The 15,537-nt window shown below is 51.0% G+C and overlaps 1 protein-coding gene across 2 annotated transcripts in view; it reads left to right on the forward strand.

The window, feature by feature from the left end:
* The window catches only part of GPC3 (glypican 3), a 134,996-nt gene that overhangs the window by 82,718 nt on the left and 36,741 nt on the right, over positions 1-15,537 (forward strand). For both annotated transcript variants that reach the window (XM_057404896.1, XM_057404897.1), the window contains exon 6: positions 8,329-8,449. In XM_057404896.1, the coding sequence (XP_057260879.1) occupies positions 8,329-8,449 (121 nt within the window). The remainder of the gene's footprint in view (positions 1-8,328; positions 8,450-15,537) is intronic.

A 15,537-nucleotide genomic window follows, 5' to 3' on the forward strand; every position in this document is an offset into this window, starting at 1 on the left:
TGGAGGAAACACCCGTGCCTTGCACTTGACCTGCCCTGCATGGTTGCTGTGGCTGGATATGTTTCGCTTCAGGACAGGATTGAGTTGCCTCAGCTGCACCATGTGCACTCTGAGACCCCTTTGAGTTCCTGGGGTATCCATCGGCAGATCTAAGACCACCCATGTCCCTGTGGGGTGGCAGCTGGGGCTAGAGGGAGACATCTTATGGTTCCTATAGCAATAGGAGGTGCCCACCCTAGGGATAGATTAGGAAGCTGCTGGAAGCCTTGCAGCATCAGGTGGAGACCAGGGGAGAGCAATGGTTGGGTGGATGCTGTGTTTCCACGTGTTTCCATGTCTGGTGCTGCTCAGATGATGGGTATAACTGCTTGGGCATTGCTGTGCCAGTGAGCTCGGTGTGAGCATCCATATGGGCATGTCTGGGCTTTGGTGGTGCTCCTGGAGGGTTTGTCTGTTCACCTCTCACATCTTTAATGCTGTACCTGAGCGTTAATTAAGTTAGAGAGGAGCCCTCCTGGTTTAGCTGTGTCCTGACCCCTCTATCACAACAAACTTCGATAGTTATTCCAAGCCCTTTTCCTGTAACATGTTAAATCAAGCCTGGAATAGCAACTTCACAGCCCTTTGCCAGTGCGCTCAAGTGCAAGATAACGCTGACAGTGTGCATCCTGCTGTCTGACATGAGCAGTCCCTTCTGCACCCTGTGCTCCTCCTCTTGTGGTTCCTCTCAATCGGTGTTTACTGTCCTGTGTATTCCAGGGCTTTCTTATCAGCCTTTCACTGGGTCTCATTTCCCAGTTTGAGCCTTGACCCATCCTTCATTTCCTCCCCATCCTGACCTCCCTCTGCCCTGATGGAACATATTCATCTGGGACTCCAGTGCGATGCAGCTGGCTGGTTGGACCATCTAATGGCAAGAGTTCATCCTCCTTGAGGTTTGCTCTGGGGGTTAATAGTTTGATCACCATCCCTCTGTGGGTTTAGGACAGGGTGCCTCGAAATAACCGCTTGCAAACAGTGGCAACTGGACGAGGAAGGTCTGTTTTCCTCGTCATGCAGAGCAGTGCCTGTGTGTTTTGCTGTGTTGTTGAGGAACATAAGCCAAAGTGGGAAGAAAAAACAAAAGGCAACGCATTCCTGCTTTTCACACTTTTCAGAGGGTGCGAAAACACACTGTGCTCTTGTGGAATGCCGCAAAGGTTCATAGCAAAAGCCACACACTGCACATTCCACCACCAGTGAAGAGCTGCTTCTACGAGCGCTAGGAGGGGTCATAGGGCTTTGGGTGTTTGTGGTAGCTGGGGACCAGACCTGCTGGCTCTCCCTCTGTGCATCCCTGAGCACGTCTGTGCAGCTTTCCTGGGCTTAATCAGTTGACAGGCACTTCTCTGAGATAGCAGAGGGCTGGATGTGTGGGATGTGCAACAGCTTGAGGGAGGTTCAGCCTGCCCAAGAGAGGGTTCTTCTTACCTCTGTCCTTATGCCCCGTCCTCCCACCTGCCTTCATGCTGGTGGTGCTGGATGCTGAGATGATGTTCTCCAGCATCTCTTATCCTTGCACAGAGAAAAAAACAGAGGGTGATTCTTATCACTGAAGTTCTGACTGAGAATTAGCTCATTTAAAGAGTACAGCTTAAGTCAAGCTTGTATTGAGATACCGAACTCTGTTTCTATGGGAGTTAGGCATCTGAATCTCAAAGGTGATTTGAGCCTTATATAGAATATCAGGGTTTTGCAGCATTTAATACTAAGAGCCTCTTAAAATCTAGATTCTCAGACTTTAATAATCTGCTTACATGAGAATATTCCTTTCAAGCTGTTCTGAACAGAACGACAGCAAAACTTGTAAGCACATTAAGCTTTACTTTAGACACTGCCACTTCCAAATTGCTCAAGACAACCTTGTGCATCACTCTAAATCACCAGCACAACTCTTGTTTGCTTTACACCGGGTCCAAATTAATATCGTTTTAGCAGCTTGCCACGTTCTCCTCTTTGAGTTTGAAGCATCAGGTTTCCCTGCTGTTGCCATTGTACCGGGGTGTGTTTTAATCATGCAACTCATAAGCAATGAAAGCACAATTGGAAGCAAGGGAGAAAAATGCGGTTCTGTAATTGGAACAAAGGCAGTTCCATGCCAGCGATAACCCTTTAGCTCATGAAGGGTTTGGTTATTTCTGGCAGTGCTGTGAAACAGCTGATACAACGGTGTCCCCAAAGGGGCTGTGTAACTTCCCAAGCACATAAACCACAGCTCTGTAGCAAACGTAAGCTAGAATGAAAGGATAGTGACGAATTCAGTGGGTTATGGGATGGCCAGAATTGTTTCCAGAGTATTTCAGAAAGGGAGATCACGATTCTTCCTGTATTAACCCTGCTTTTGGTCTCAGGTTTGGACAATTTTCCCATAATCTGTTTGTCTTGAGCTTTACTCACCTGAAGCTGAATGGAGGCAGACTTCAGGCTGTCCTTTTATCCTGTGAGCTCCCATTGTTTTGCTATGAAGATGCCAGTTTCTGCTGTTCCTTCTTCAAGGCCCATCTCCCAGAACTAGGTGGTTACCTGAGATTTCACCTCCATACCCAAGCCAACATCTGCAGGATGCTCTGTAGCTGCATTGCATAGGGTGGCTGGGAAGAGGCAGCCCTTCCCTTCGACAGGGAACCGATGCAGCAGGACCTCAGCGGGCTCTCCTGGCGGCGAGACCAGGCTGTGAGATGTTGCTGTTTGGAAATCCAGCAGCAAAGAGCTCATTCTTCATTAGGTGAGAGTGTTGCCCACTGAGAGCGTTGGATCTTCCTGGTTGCTTTTGAAGCAGCTGCTTCATGTGGTGTAAATTGCCTGCAAGCACCCACTGCGAGCAAGCAACCGTGCGCGTGTTGCAGGCTAGGAACAGAAGTTATCGGCTCTTCTTGGTGGCTTATGGGCTCACCCCTGCCTGTGGGGTGGGATGAGTGTGTCAGAAGCAGCTCTTCCAGCCTTTTGGCTCCTGCTGCTTGTACCACTGATGTGGCATTAAGCTTGTCCCACTAAACCAGAAGGCAGCAGGGCCAGAGAATGAAACGTTGGCATCACCACTGCACCCACCTTCGCAGACCCATGAAAGTGGCTGGAGATATGATTTGGGCTTGTGCCAGCAGTGTATAGGAGAAACTTTTCTTTCCTGTCTTCCCTTTTACATCTCTTTATTCCTCCTGTGTGCTGAGGACTCGGTGTCACCAGCCTGCATGGCCTGTAGTAAGCCTTGTCTTGAGATTCAGGGTGGTTTCAGGGGATTGCAGGTGCTGCAAATTCTGTTCTCTCATCCTCAGTTTTTAAACCCTGTGTGATGAAAGCTCTTGTATTGCAGTCCTGTCTTGTAGCAGTCTATGTTGTATTTGTCCCCCATCCACTCCCTCAACCAACTATCATTCAGTGAACAGAGATAGTAGAGGAAGAGCCTGCAGGGGATACCGCACTGGTTAAACTATAGAGCTGCATCTGAGTAAATACTCTGCAACTGGAAGGCAAGCCTATATTAATTGTGATCTGAATGACAAACTTACTTTCCTGCTTCTAAAAGGTGTAATTCTTTCTGTTTGACTTGCAGGATTACTTTCTCTAAATCACGCGTCAGGCATTGCCATAACTCATCCCTGCGCCTAGCGTGGCCGAGGAGGATGAGCACACATTTTACATTCATTGCCATCTCTTTAAATAGCATTTGTCATCTTGTCTTCCTCACTCTGAAATGAAAGCCTGGAGAGAGCTGTATTTGGGCTGGAATGACCAAACATTTGTGGATGGTGGGGAGGAAAGGAGAAAATCCCATCATTTGCCTGCAGACTTGGGCACTTGCGGGTGAGCAGGAGCAGGAAGGCTCTGTAGTTGTGCTGTTCCCACAGGAGACCATTGGTGTTTTCATCAGGTGGTTGTCTTTTAAAGCCATTTTTAGCCGGGGCTGCTCACCAGCACATTTTACAACGTGACATTTGTCTGTGGAAAATACCATGTCCCCAGCAAGAGCCCATAGCCAGGGAGCCCAGGCAGGGGGATGCTGCTGGCTGACGTCAGGACACGTCAAAGAGGGATGTATTTTGGGCTTTGCTTATGAAGTGGAAGCCAGACCATGCTCGTGTTACAACATTGATACCCCCTTTGGTGCAGGGACCCCCTGGGACCACGGGGTGGCCTTGAACCACTGCGCATATTTGCTGTTCAGTGCTGATTGTCACCATGGCAGAGGTATGTGATGGGCTTTGTGGAGTGGCACAAGTGTCCCGTGGAAGGGGCTGTTTTGTTGGCATGTGTTGAAAGCAGCTCAAGATGGCTCTGAGGTTTCTCCTTGTCTGCACTGGGGCTGATGGGAGGAAGGGGACTCTTTGGCTTTGCATTGCAATGGGACCTGGGAGCCCATCAGCCGTGCAGCAGCTTGGTGGGACACAGGGGAGCTTGCATGGGGACTGCCCTAGGAACCCCCATCCTCCAGCTCTGTGGGGGCTGCAAAGGCAGCTCTCTGCCGTGTTAAGGGCTGGCTGATTGGCCCAGGCTGTAGGGAGGGGTGCCAGCTGCCTTTTCCAGCTTTTCTGGCATTTCAGGAATGCCCTTCCCTCACTGAAGCTGCATTTCAAAGCCTTTAACCCTTTGGTTGGCTGCATCCCGTGCCTGAATGCATGTCACCCGGCCCTGGTGCTGGGGCAGAGGAGGGCACAGCCGAGTGGGAGCTGGTGTCCCCCTGGTACTGAGCACACCAGGACATCTCAGCTTAGTAGCACAGGGATGTCCTGGAGCACCCAAGCTACACAGGAGCCTGTCTGGCTATTCGGACACAGCATGTCCCCATGCATCTGCTTCTTGCGTTTCATGCTCGGAGATGTGCAGCTTGCAGTGCCCACTGCCTCGCTGCTTCAGCAGACTGGTGTAATGGAGCAAATGGTTCATTTTGGGCTGAGTACATATCCTGGGACCTGGCCAGTGGGGAGGTCCAAGCGGTGGCACTCTGCTGCTCCAGCATCACTGGTTTAGGGAGAGATCCCTCCAGATGCTTTCAGGTTTCTCTGGTAGACTTGTCCCCCTGGGGAGGGTGAGCTGATGTCCTCACCACCCTCATGGGGAACAGTTTTATGTGGACACATAGTTATGGCATACTACTGTGCTCCTTCCTCCTGTACAGCACTGCACAGGCTACAGAAACCCTCTCTGGCAGTCATTGCATGGATTTCAGAAGGGGTTTTGCCCACCCAAACCCAAGCTATTGAGTTGCTATGGGACTCAGTTTAGGAGAGAGATCGTATTCATTTAGGTGTGCACCAAATGGGATAGGTTCTGCTTTTGATAACCCTGTGCTAGTTAAACCTCTCAAACCACAGGAGACTTCAGCAACGTACTCGCGTTCCATGAGTGTTCCCTGTTAAATTTGCAGTAACACCAAAACTGGCGATTCCTTTGGCATCTGAAGTCACGCGTCTTGCGGCTGTTTATGTTCAGTGGCCAGCTGTGCTCACCAGGTTGTCGCGGTGGCATTGAGGGTCCGTGACAAGCAAGCAGCGGGTTTAACGCTCTGCTCCCAGTGCCTTATTTCCCTGCCCGAGGTTAAGCCCGAGCATTCGCAGAGCCAAGAGGGGTCTGTGCGTGCAGTACCAGCGTCTTCCCACGAGATGGCGCTCGGAGCATGCGGACCCGCTGGGCTGGGAGAGGGTCCAGAGGCGGCCACAGGGATGCTCAGGAGTCTGGAGCATCTCTCATGAGGGGAGGTGGTGGGAGCTGGGCCTGGTTAGTCTGGAGCAGAGCAGGCTGAGGGGATCCCATCCATGCAGATCAGTATCTCAAAGGCAGGTACCAGGAGGATGGTGCCAGACTCTTCTGTGGTGCCCAGCAACAGGATGAGGAGCAATGGCCATGAACTAAACCACCACAAGTTCCACCTCAACGTGAGGAAGAAGTTCTTTGCACTGAGTGTGTCAGAGCACTGGAACAGGCTGCCCAGGGGGGCTGTGGAGTCTCCCTCTCTGGAGACATCCCAAACCCACCATGGACACGTTCCTGTGTGCCCTGCTCTGGGTGGCCCTGCTTTGGCAGGGGTTGGACTGCATGATCTCGAGGTCCCTCCCAACCCTGATGGTTCTGTGATTCTGTGGGCATGGGCTGCTGCAGGCTGGCATGCAGCTGGGCACTCTCTGGCCCCACTTCTCCCAGTCACTCTGTTGTCAGCCTACAACAAGTCTCTAACAGCATGTGTATGTGCTTTTGTGAGCTGGGAGCTCTGTGCCGCAGGTATAGCTGCGATTTGTGCTTCCCAGGGTGACACAACTGTTATAAATGTGTTTTCAAGTGAGTGTTTTGCACAATGTTGAGTCCTAACAGGGAGGCCCCCATATGGGGAGAGGTGTCTGGGGGAGAACAGAGCTGCTGGAGTTGGTGTGCTGTGCCTGAGCACTGTGCTGCAGCGGGGGGGGACTGCAGGCAGCTGCCCTAGTGCTGAGGGGCTGGTGGGGCTTGGGAGACCCAAGGTGACATTTCTGCTTCGCAGCAGGGCTTCTCCTGTAGCTGGACAAGTTCTTTATGTTTGGAAACAGGAATATGTACAGGTGTGTGCCTCTCTGTTAGAGGCACAAACACTTCCTTTCTCCCATCCTTCTTTGTCACTCCAGGTTGGATGGGGCGTGGAGCAAGCTGCTCTAGTGGAAGGTGTCCCTGCCCGTGGCAGGAGTTGGAGCTCCATGAGCTTTAAGGTCCCTTCCAACACAAACCAGTCTGGGCTAAGCCTGAATTCCTACTTCAGTTTAAGTGGGGCCAACCCCCTGTGTATCCCTCAAACCCTCAGTGTGCCCCAAAGCCATTGAGGCTGAATGTTCTGTGCCTCTTGCTGTTCTCCCCCAGCAAAGCATCCTCTCATAGCTGGCCTCACCATCCCTCCCATCTCCCTCCCCTCTAATTCCCACTTCCTCCCCAAAGCCTGTGTGAAATGGAATGTCATCATCCCAGCTTGCTTAGCAGTGTGGGGATGAAGTATTAGTGGGCAGGGGAGCAGGGAGCTGGCAGACAGGGAGGCAGCCACTGGGGCTGGAAGTTCCATACGGACATGAGATGTAAATGAACTGGCGTTATCTGGGTGATCTCCCCTTCACAGGCTGTGCTGTGGTTTGGCAGCATGTGCCCAGCCTGTCAGCTCTTACAGAGGACTTGTTTTGTGCTTTAAAGTGCCATGGCCCATCACTGGGGCTGCAGTGAATACCATTAACCTGCAGCTCAAGATGGCACTGGTGTGCTCTGTGCCACTGTGCAGTGGTGGCAGCCGCTTGCTCTGGTCCTGGAGCTGAGTTGGAGGTTGGTGTGGATGTGCTGGTTTCACATCCTGAGCATCCTGAGCCAGGATCCAGTATCCGCCCAGATACTGAGTGGAGAAGCACGTTCCTCCACAGGCAAGCATGCAGCAGCCCCTCCTCTCCTCCTCACTTCCATCGCTCTCATAAACTTTGCCATTCCATGCATTTTGCAGCACTGATTTTATGCTTCTTTCCCAATTGCTGATGGGAAAGCTGAGCACAGGCTTGGCTGCCTTGGAGAGCTACATCTGAGATCTCCAGCCCCTTACCTGCTGCCCGGGTGCTTTCCTGGCTTGCACAGTACCCCTGTAAATGGAGACACCAGGTTGTGCAGAGCCCAGCACTGTACCAAAGTCAAGGTATGTTCTGCCTAAGCAATTGCTTTGATCCCCAAGGCTGGCTCTCATCAAAGGCTGAAATCAGGATTGTTTGACAACACCTATTTTCCATTAGCAATGTTGACAGCATTAATTATATTCTGATGCTTTAATTCTTTATTATTGAAATCACACATCAGTGCCAGGCATTGCTTTACAAGGGGGGGGGGGGAATGTTATGCTAATTAGCTGGAGTTAACTGGGTCATCCCACTCGGTTTTTGGCTGTGGGCACAACACTCCAGCTCTTGTACTGGAGTCTCTGGGTCTGCCAAGATCCATTTTAAACAAACATGAGCAAGCCAGGATTTCTGAGCCAGCTTTTTGAGGACGCTTGGGTGCAAGTTATGTGAAAATATTTATCCCTCTTGTATACTGTTTAACGTCTTCCTTAGTTACTAATGGACTGGAAAGGACTTCATTGTCCTCAAGTGATACAAGTCCATCATCTCGCTCCTTTGCGAAGGCAGAGCAGGAATGTTTATGGGAATCTTCTGCCTTTTCTTTGTCATTATTAACTGTCTTGTGCTCTCTGCTTTGGACGTGGCTGGTGCTTATCTTGGGGTTTCTTTTGTTTGCACTGAATTATAAACATCTCCTCTATATTAGCCCATCACATCCTGGTTTCCTTTGTTCTCCCTCCCACAGGTACAGTCCCCAGATCACAAAGAATGGAGCAAAAGCTCAGCCTGGCAATCCTGAGGTGAAGATGAAAGGTCCCGAGCCCGTGATCAGCCAGATTATTGACAAGCTGAAACACATCAACCAGGTTTGTTGTACCAGCAGCGATGGCTCCGGTCTGGGTGGCTTCCAAATCACTTTGGCCTTCCCCATGCTGGGTCAGACAACCTGGGGCACTGAGGCATCTCCATCCTCAGCAGCAGGGTGTAAAGTGGTGCCACCTCAGCCCTGCACTGTACCAGGCTCCCAGCAGTGGCACGTCCTGGTGCATGCACACTGGCAGGGTTTGTGTGGCATGTGCCCCATGTCCCTTCTGGTTGGAGGAGTCCCCTTTGGTATTCCTTGTGCCTTGCAGGGAGGGTTACCCATTTCTTTGCTGTATCTCCCTGGGCATCCACTCCCAGTCACTGCTGGGACAAGTTATGTAGAGTGGGGATATGGCAGAGCTGCATTAGATTCTTCCTGCTGCTTCTTTCCCACCGTCTCAGACCTGGCATCCTTGCTGGGACAAGCAGCATCTTGTCTCTCCCCATTGTGCCAGGCCACGTTAAGCCTGTGAACAAGGCTTGCTGCTGCCAAGGGGTTAGGTGGCACCTCGGTGCAGTGTTCAGCTCGCAGTTGTTACCCTCCCAGAGCTCTCTGCAGAGAGCCAGCCCAGCTCTGGTCTGCCTCTGGGCTCTGCTGCACTCTGCATTGAGGAGTAACTCAGAGAGGGAACGTTTCCATGGGCTGCTAGCTTGGACCTCTCTGCTTTCCAGGGACACAGCACTGGGACCTCACAGGGCAAATACCAGGGTGGTAACGCTGCCTGTTAATACAGCTGCGCTGCCCGGGCTCTCCCAAGAGAGCTCTTACTGGTGGGGACCTTGTTGAGGGCTGCTCCAGCACGAGGCTTTGGGCAGTGATGGGTTCCCAGGGTTAAGCCCAGCTTTGCTTCCCGGCCGGGTGGGCTGCGAGTGCTGCTCTCTCCGAGCTGCTGGCTTAGCGACTTTTCTGCTAACCTCTGCTTTCCTGCTCCACCGCTGCCGGGACTGTTTTCACAGCAATTCCCAGTTTAACCCCCGTGCCCTCCGACACAGGCACGCCTCATTAGGCACTGTCTGGGAGCGGGATGCAGCCAGGGATGCGGGGTCCTTGGGAGCACCCTGACATGCAGGAGCCGATGTGGGCAGCGCAGCCTGCTGTGCCTCCCAGTGCCAAGCTGTGCCATCTGCCAACAGCCCATAATTATTGGGGGGGGGGGGGGGGGAGAGAAAAAAGCATCATCAGCTCCCTATTAAATGGGGTAGAGGGCAGGCTTCAACCTGCAGGTGATAATGGTATTTTGCCGTTCACAGTGAGAAAGTGGCGCTGAACAAAACACGGTTATTAGTGTGCTTGAAACTGCTGACATCAAGTGGTTGTGAAATGCTGGCTGCCAGATTGGGTCAGGTTAGGTCTTTGCTGAACAGTTCAGGCTGCTGAGGAGTGGAGATCTGTGGGATGAGAGACCCTGGGTAAACAGTGCCGGGCTGAAGTCAGCTGTTTGCAGCAGCAGAGTGCCTTTGTCAGCTGCTGCTCGGAGTAAAACAGTGGTAAGGGGTGAGCATGGTCAACTCAGTCATGGCCTTCCCCAGTGCTTCCCCTCCTCGGTGTGCAGCATTGGATTAGAACATGTTGGGGGGGGGGGGCAGGTGAGTTCTATTGGGTTAAATGGCATATATGGGAGCCTGAAAGATATCAAACCCTCTTGTGAGGGTGCTGGAGAAGGAGGGAGAGCTGAGAATAAAATCAGGAGAAACTAATTTGTGAGAACTAGTTATGACCCCAGCTATTCCTGCGGAGGGTCTGTGGTCCGTGGTGAATGGCTTATACACCGGGAAAGTAACTGCAGAGCTGGGATTTGGGTGTCAGAGCTCAGCATCACACTCATTTTCTTGGCCTACCGAAGTTTTGCGCTCTCCTCCACATCTGGAATGCATCTTGAACACTGAAGAGTAGGAAATGTGGAAGGAGCAGCAGCTCTGGCTGGATTACAGTTGTGTTTTTCAGGTGTTGGCTTCAGATCTGGAAAGCAGCGGGGACTCCAGGCTGGGGAAGGGTGAGAATCTCCTCATCCACCAAGCTCAACCCAAAGGGCTTTCAAACATCCAGAATCTTTAGGAGGAAGGAGCATCTTTTCAAGTGTTTGCAGTGCTCAGAGCTGTAAACTGGATTCCCTGTGGGACTCCCAGTGAATTATGAACCTAGGACCATGTGATGACTTCCCCACAGCGTCTGGGGTTGGAGATGCAGCTTGGATTCTGCGGCTGTGGGTAGGCTCAGGACCCATGCTAGGTGGTGAGATTTTTGTAGGGTCCCATAGCTTTGACTTGTAGGTTTTTGCTAATGTCTGTAATTTGCCAGTGATTTGGCTTCAATTTATTGCTGCCTGTTCAAGCTGATGAAAAGTGTGTGCTCTTTTAGCAGCACACCATGCTTTTGAGCTCACTTGAGTTTGGCAAATATGTTCTGTGTGGAAATCCTGCTCACTTGTTAGTTCATGTCTCCTCCAACTGAAGCTGGGTAAGTGCGCACATCCAGGATGGATTCTCATTGAGCTTCTGCAGTTTGAAATGGGAATGGTGCTTGTGCATTAGAACATGGGGACTGAAAGGAGCATAGGAAACCTAATCCAGAGAGAAAGGGACGTAAAAATGTGCCAGGTTGTATCAGTTTGGTTCAAGCACCTTTCATCAAGCTAAAGTAAATGAATGAGTAAAGCACGAGTAGTGCTGTCTCAGGACAGCGCTTTCAGGATGGGTCCCCCTCACCTTATCAGCCTGTTTCTGTTTCACCCAAACGTGTGGCTGGGGCTGGTGCTATTTTTCATGCCATGTTGGAAGTAAGGGTTATTGGTTTAATTTCTTTTGTAACTCCTGCTAGATGCCCACCAAGTTTGGGGTTAAGCTATTTTTGCTGTCTGCCCAGAGGCATGAGCAGCCCATCCATAAATATTAACGTTGTTATCTCAGCTGGGAGGCCAAGGGTCACCTGCAGGAAAATGAGTTGGAATCGGTTCCTGATTTTTATTTCCCAGAGTGGATGGGGTCTGTTTCTAGCTAGAAGGGTTTTCACTCATCCTACGCGTGAAACTGTATTGAAACTGGAAGGTTATTTGGTATCAGGACAAGGTCTTGCTCAGGTTTTACTGGGACTTCTTAGCATCAGTAGGCAAAAAGCAGTGTGCAAGGTGAGCTGTTTCCTCTGGGCATTTGAATGGCTGTCAGATGGGGATGAGCTTCAGGTTTTAACATATGCATGGAGATGGGAGACATATGCATGTCCTGGGCGTCTTCCCACGTTGGTGACCCTCTATTGCTCCTCCTCCTCCAAGAAAGGCTCTGGAGAGCAGACCTGAGTGATGCTGGCGTGAGAATGCAGCAGGGATAGAGACTGCGGGTACCAAATCAGCCAATGTGACCCCCTTGGTCCTCCCTTCTGTCTCTCTGCACCCCAAGCTGACTCGTGTGCTCTCTGCAGTGCTATGGGGCTCTGCTCACAGCAGATGCTTTACCCTGTCCTTACCTGTTTAAGCCTGTGCCCAGTCCCAATCCCTCTTTATGCTTAAATAAATGCTGGTGTTCATCCCAGGGCCATCTCTAGGAGGAAGAGGGCATTTTTGGAAGAAAAGGCAGGGGGAAAACCCCACCAAAAATGAACAATAAGATCCATAAAAGGAAATTTAACTGGGGGAGATGTATCTTTACAAGATTGAAGGGCCTGGAAACATATTGTACATTTCCAGACACTCGAGTTAAGGGCTCATTTAGAATATTTCAGATACACTGGAGTTTGACAGTTCCTTGGTTTCCACATCAAACAGTCTGTAATTTATTGCCCCGTATAGGGACTGTGTTTTTATCATATTGCATATTCGCTAGCCAGAAATCTAACTACCATATAAGCTCTTGAAAAAAAAGAACCCTTTTGGGGATTGGAATGCAGGCAATGTGCCTTCCCAGACCCTGAGAAACCCCATTTGATTTATTTCCTTGGAAATAAGGGGAACGCACGATTTCTTGGAGCATTACAGCTGCTCCCCAAGCAGGATCTCGCTGCCTTTCTTCACGTGCTCGGTGTAAAGACCCGGGTCCTGTGGTGAGCCCTGTGTGAAAGAGCCTCGTGTCCTTCTTTGTGGGGTTTACAGGGGGATGAGAACAAAACTTAGACCTTTTACAAGGCATAAACCACGGAGCTTTAGCGGCAAGGAAGCAGAAAAGACAAAGGAGGCCCAGAGGTGCAAATGCCCAAGGACAAAATGGGCTGGAAGCTTACAGAAAAGCGAGCCCTGGTGTTTAAATAGGCGCTTGGAGCTGGTTTGATCAACCCATGTGTCCTATATTTGTTTGTAGGTTTAATGGGCTGTTTCCCTGCGGCCTGGCCGCTGGGAGAGGGCAGGCTGGAGGTCACCCAGAAGTTAATTTGGAAAAAGGCCAAAAGGCCACAACTTGATGGAATCAAATCTAAACAAGATAGGGCTGGGAACGGCGCGGTGCCCTTGTGCCTCAGCCTCTCACAGCTCCTCTGCTCTAAATAGAGTGTGATGGAGCATCAGGGACCGGCGACGGGGGTCTAACCCCACCACGGGCGATGATGCTCGGGGTGGGATCCAGATCCCACTCATGGCACACAGGGAACCTGGGAATGGGCTGCCCCAGCAGTGCAGCCGGTGCTCCCTGGGCACGGGGCAGCTCCCATGGGGGGAGATGTGGGGTCCCCGGGAGCTGCTTCGCCAGCCCCTGTCCCAGGCAGCTCAAAGCAGGGAAAACTATTAAGTTCATTATGGGAGACCCTGGGGAGCTGGGGAGGTTTCAGGACTGTATTTCCCCTTCAGCAAGCTCCGTGACTTTGAGGGATTTGGTGGGATACTGTTCCTCTGTGCCCTGCTAGGCTCTGTGAGCTTTATTACTCCCACTGTATTTCAGCTTCCTGACCAGATGAAGTGGCATCATAATGGGAAAAACGCACAAGCTGCCAGATTGTTAAACCAAGTGATGCACAACACTTAACACTTGAAAATACAACCCTTCCATTGCACCAAAACAAGTTGCTTTTTGTTATGTTCCCCCCTTTTAAATCAGTCAGTTAACACTGCCATGGCTGGAGTGCTGCAGAGCTGCAATAGAATTCACCAGGTCCTCAAAAGAAATGTTCATAAAGACAATAACTACTTGGGAACGCCTTTTGTGAACATTATTAAACAGTTTGTAACAATTAGAATATTAAAACCACACGCTGTTGAAAGCAACCAGACATTGCAATTATTTCTTACTAAGGCTATTAACTAAAATGACAGAAGAGTTTTACTTTAATGATAAACGCATTTTGGAATGGATCAGCTAATTCTTCTTTTACTACACCAAATAATCTACAGCTCCACCAAGTCTAGGCCTGGTATTTAAAGATTAACTCCCTCATTCTTTTGAGCCGTGCCTCAGCTCTCGGTAACACGCCAGGTAAATGCTTTCCCACTCTGCGTGCAAGTGGCAATTCCAGGATTTTGCCAGGCCAGTTAAATCAGGGGGAATGGGACCCTGTGTAACGACAGCATCGTTAAATTTGAACATATCTGACTGTCGGGTTGCTTTTTAAACCCAACCTCCTCCTTTCCTCTGAGAATCATAGAATTATGGAATGGTTTGGGTTGGAAGGGACCTCAAAGCTCCTCCAGCTCCAACCCCCTGCCACAGGCAGGGACCCCTTCCACTAGAGCAGCTTGCTCCAAGCCCCTGTGTCCAACCTGGCCTTGAACACTGCCAGGGATGGGGCAGCCACAGCTTCTCTGGGCACCCTGTGCCAGCGCCTCAGCACCCTCACAGGGAAGAGCTTCTGCCTTAGATCTAACCTGAACTTCCCCTGTTTCAGTTTGAACCCATCACCCCTTGTCCTATCAGTCCAGTCCCTGATGAAGAGTCCCTCTCCAGCATCCTTGTAGCCCCATTAGACACTGGAAGCTGCTCTTTTCCAGGCTGAACAGCCCCAGTGTTCTCAGCCTGTTTCCATACAGGAGCTGCTCCAGCCCCTGATCATCTTCATGGCCTCCTCTGGACTCATTCCAGCAGCTCCATGTTCTTATGTTGAGGACACCAGAACTGCACCCAGTGCTGCAGGTGTGCCCATGCCAGCTGTCGCCCGTCAGGACCACATCTGCAAACCCGCCGGCTTTGTCGGGGTTGCTGTGGGAGCACGGTATCTGCAGGTCACCCGCAATGAGGTTTCTTTGACAGCCAGAGGTTAACGGGACCCAGCGTGTTTGTGTGTGTGTTTTCAAACAGAGCTGTAATCTGGGCTGAAGTTTCTCGCCTGTTTTACCTTATGGTCCTGCCTGACCCTCTCCTTCCCTGGAATTCCCTGCTTCCTGCGGTCTTGTGCAGGAGAAGGGATTCATCTTTGCTCCCGTGGCTTCAGAGCCAGCAGGGATTCAGGTGCCTCAGGTGTGTCCTGCAGGGAGCAGATCCAAACAATGCCGTGGAAATCAGCTGGGAAAAACCCCTACCTTTAACGGGGATTCATTGGCTTTTGTGTTCAAAACATGCAGCTGATGCACAGCGGTGCTTTAAAACAAACACCAGACATCCGGTACCAGCGCTGGAGTTTATCCTGTTGTGGAGGAAACAAACCTGGAGGAATCCTTGTGCAGCAAAGCACGGTGTAAGTGGAGCTGTTGATACCAAGGTAACAGTTAATTACAGTTATTCTGGGCCTTGTTACTCACATCTGCTGTGATTGAGGTTGGTGACTCCATCAGTAGAGGTCCGAGGGAGGTGTCCTCCCTGATGGTGCCAGTAAAAGCCATGCAGCGATCCCTGGCATTAGTGGGGTCATTGATGGGTTTCTCATTCATGCGGATTTTTGCTCCAAAATTTGACTTACATCACCTGTGGTCCAGACTGGGAGGGGACTGGGGTTCAGGGAGCTGATCTCCATCCTCTAGAGCAGGCCTGGCAAGTAACCTGTGGTCTTCTTGGGCGCAGGACAACTCTGATTGCTTTTGTTCCTGAGAAGAAGTCTGGTTAACAATAATAATGTTCCTTAGGATTCCAGGCTGATGCAACAGCATAGGGATGACGTTCTCAGGGGAAGGGAGGAAAAAGCATTGCTGGAGCCTGCTGTGGGCAGGGAGGGCCAGGTCCAGCCAGAGGTCAGCGCTGCCTT

The sequence above is a fragment of the Pezoporus wallicus genome, unplaced genomic scaffold (genome assembly GCF_028554395.1).
Source record: "Pezoporus wallicus isolate ANWC-B61680 ecotype Strahan unplaced genomic scaffold, APGP_CSIRO_Pwel_v1 contig_6217, whole genome shotgun sequence".
Taxonomy (NCBI): Eukaryota; Metazoa; Chordata; class Aves; order Psittaciformes; family Psittacidae; genus Pezoporus; species Pezoporus wallicus.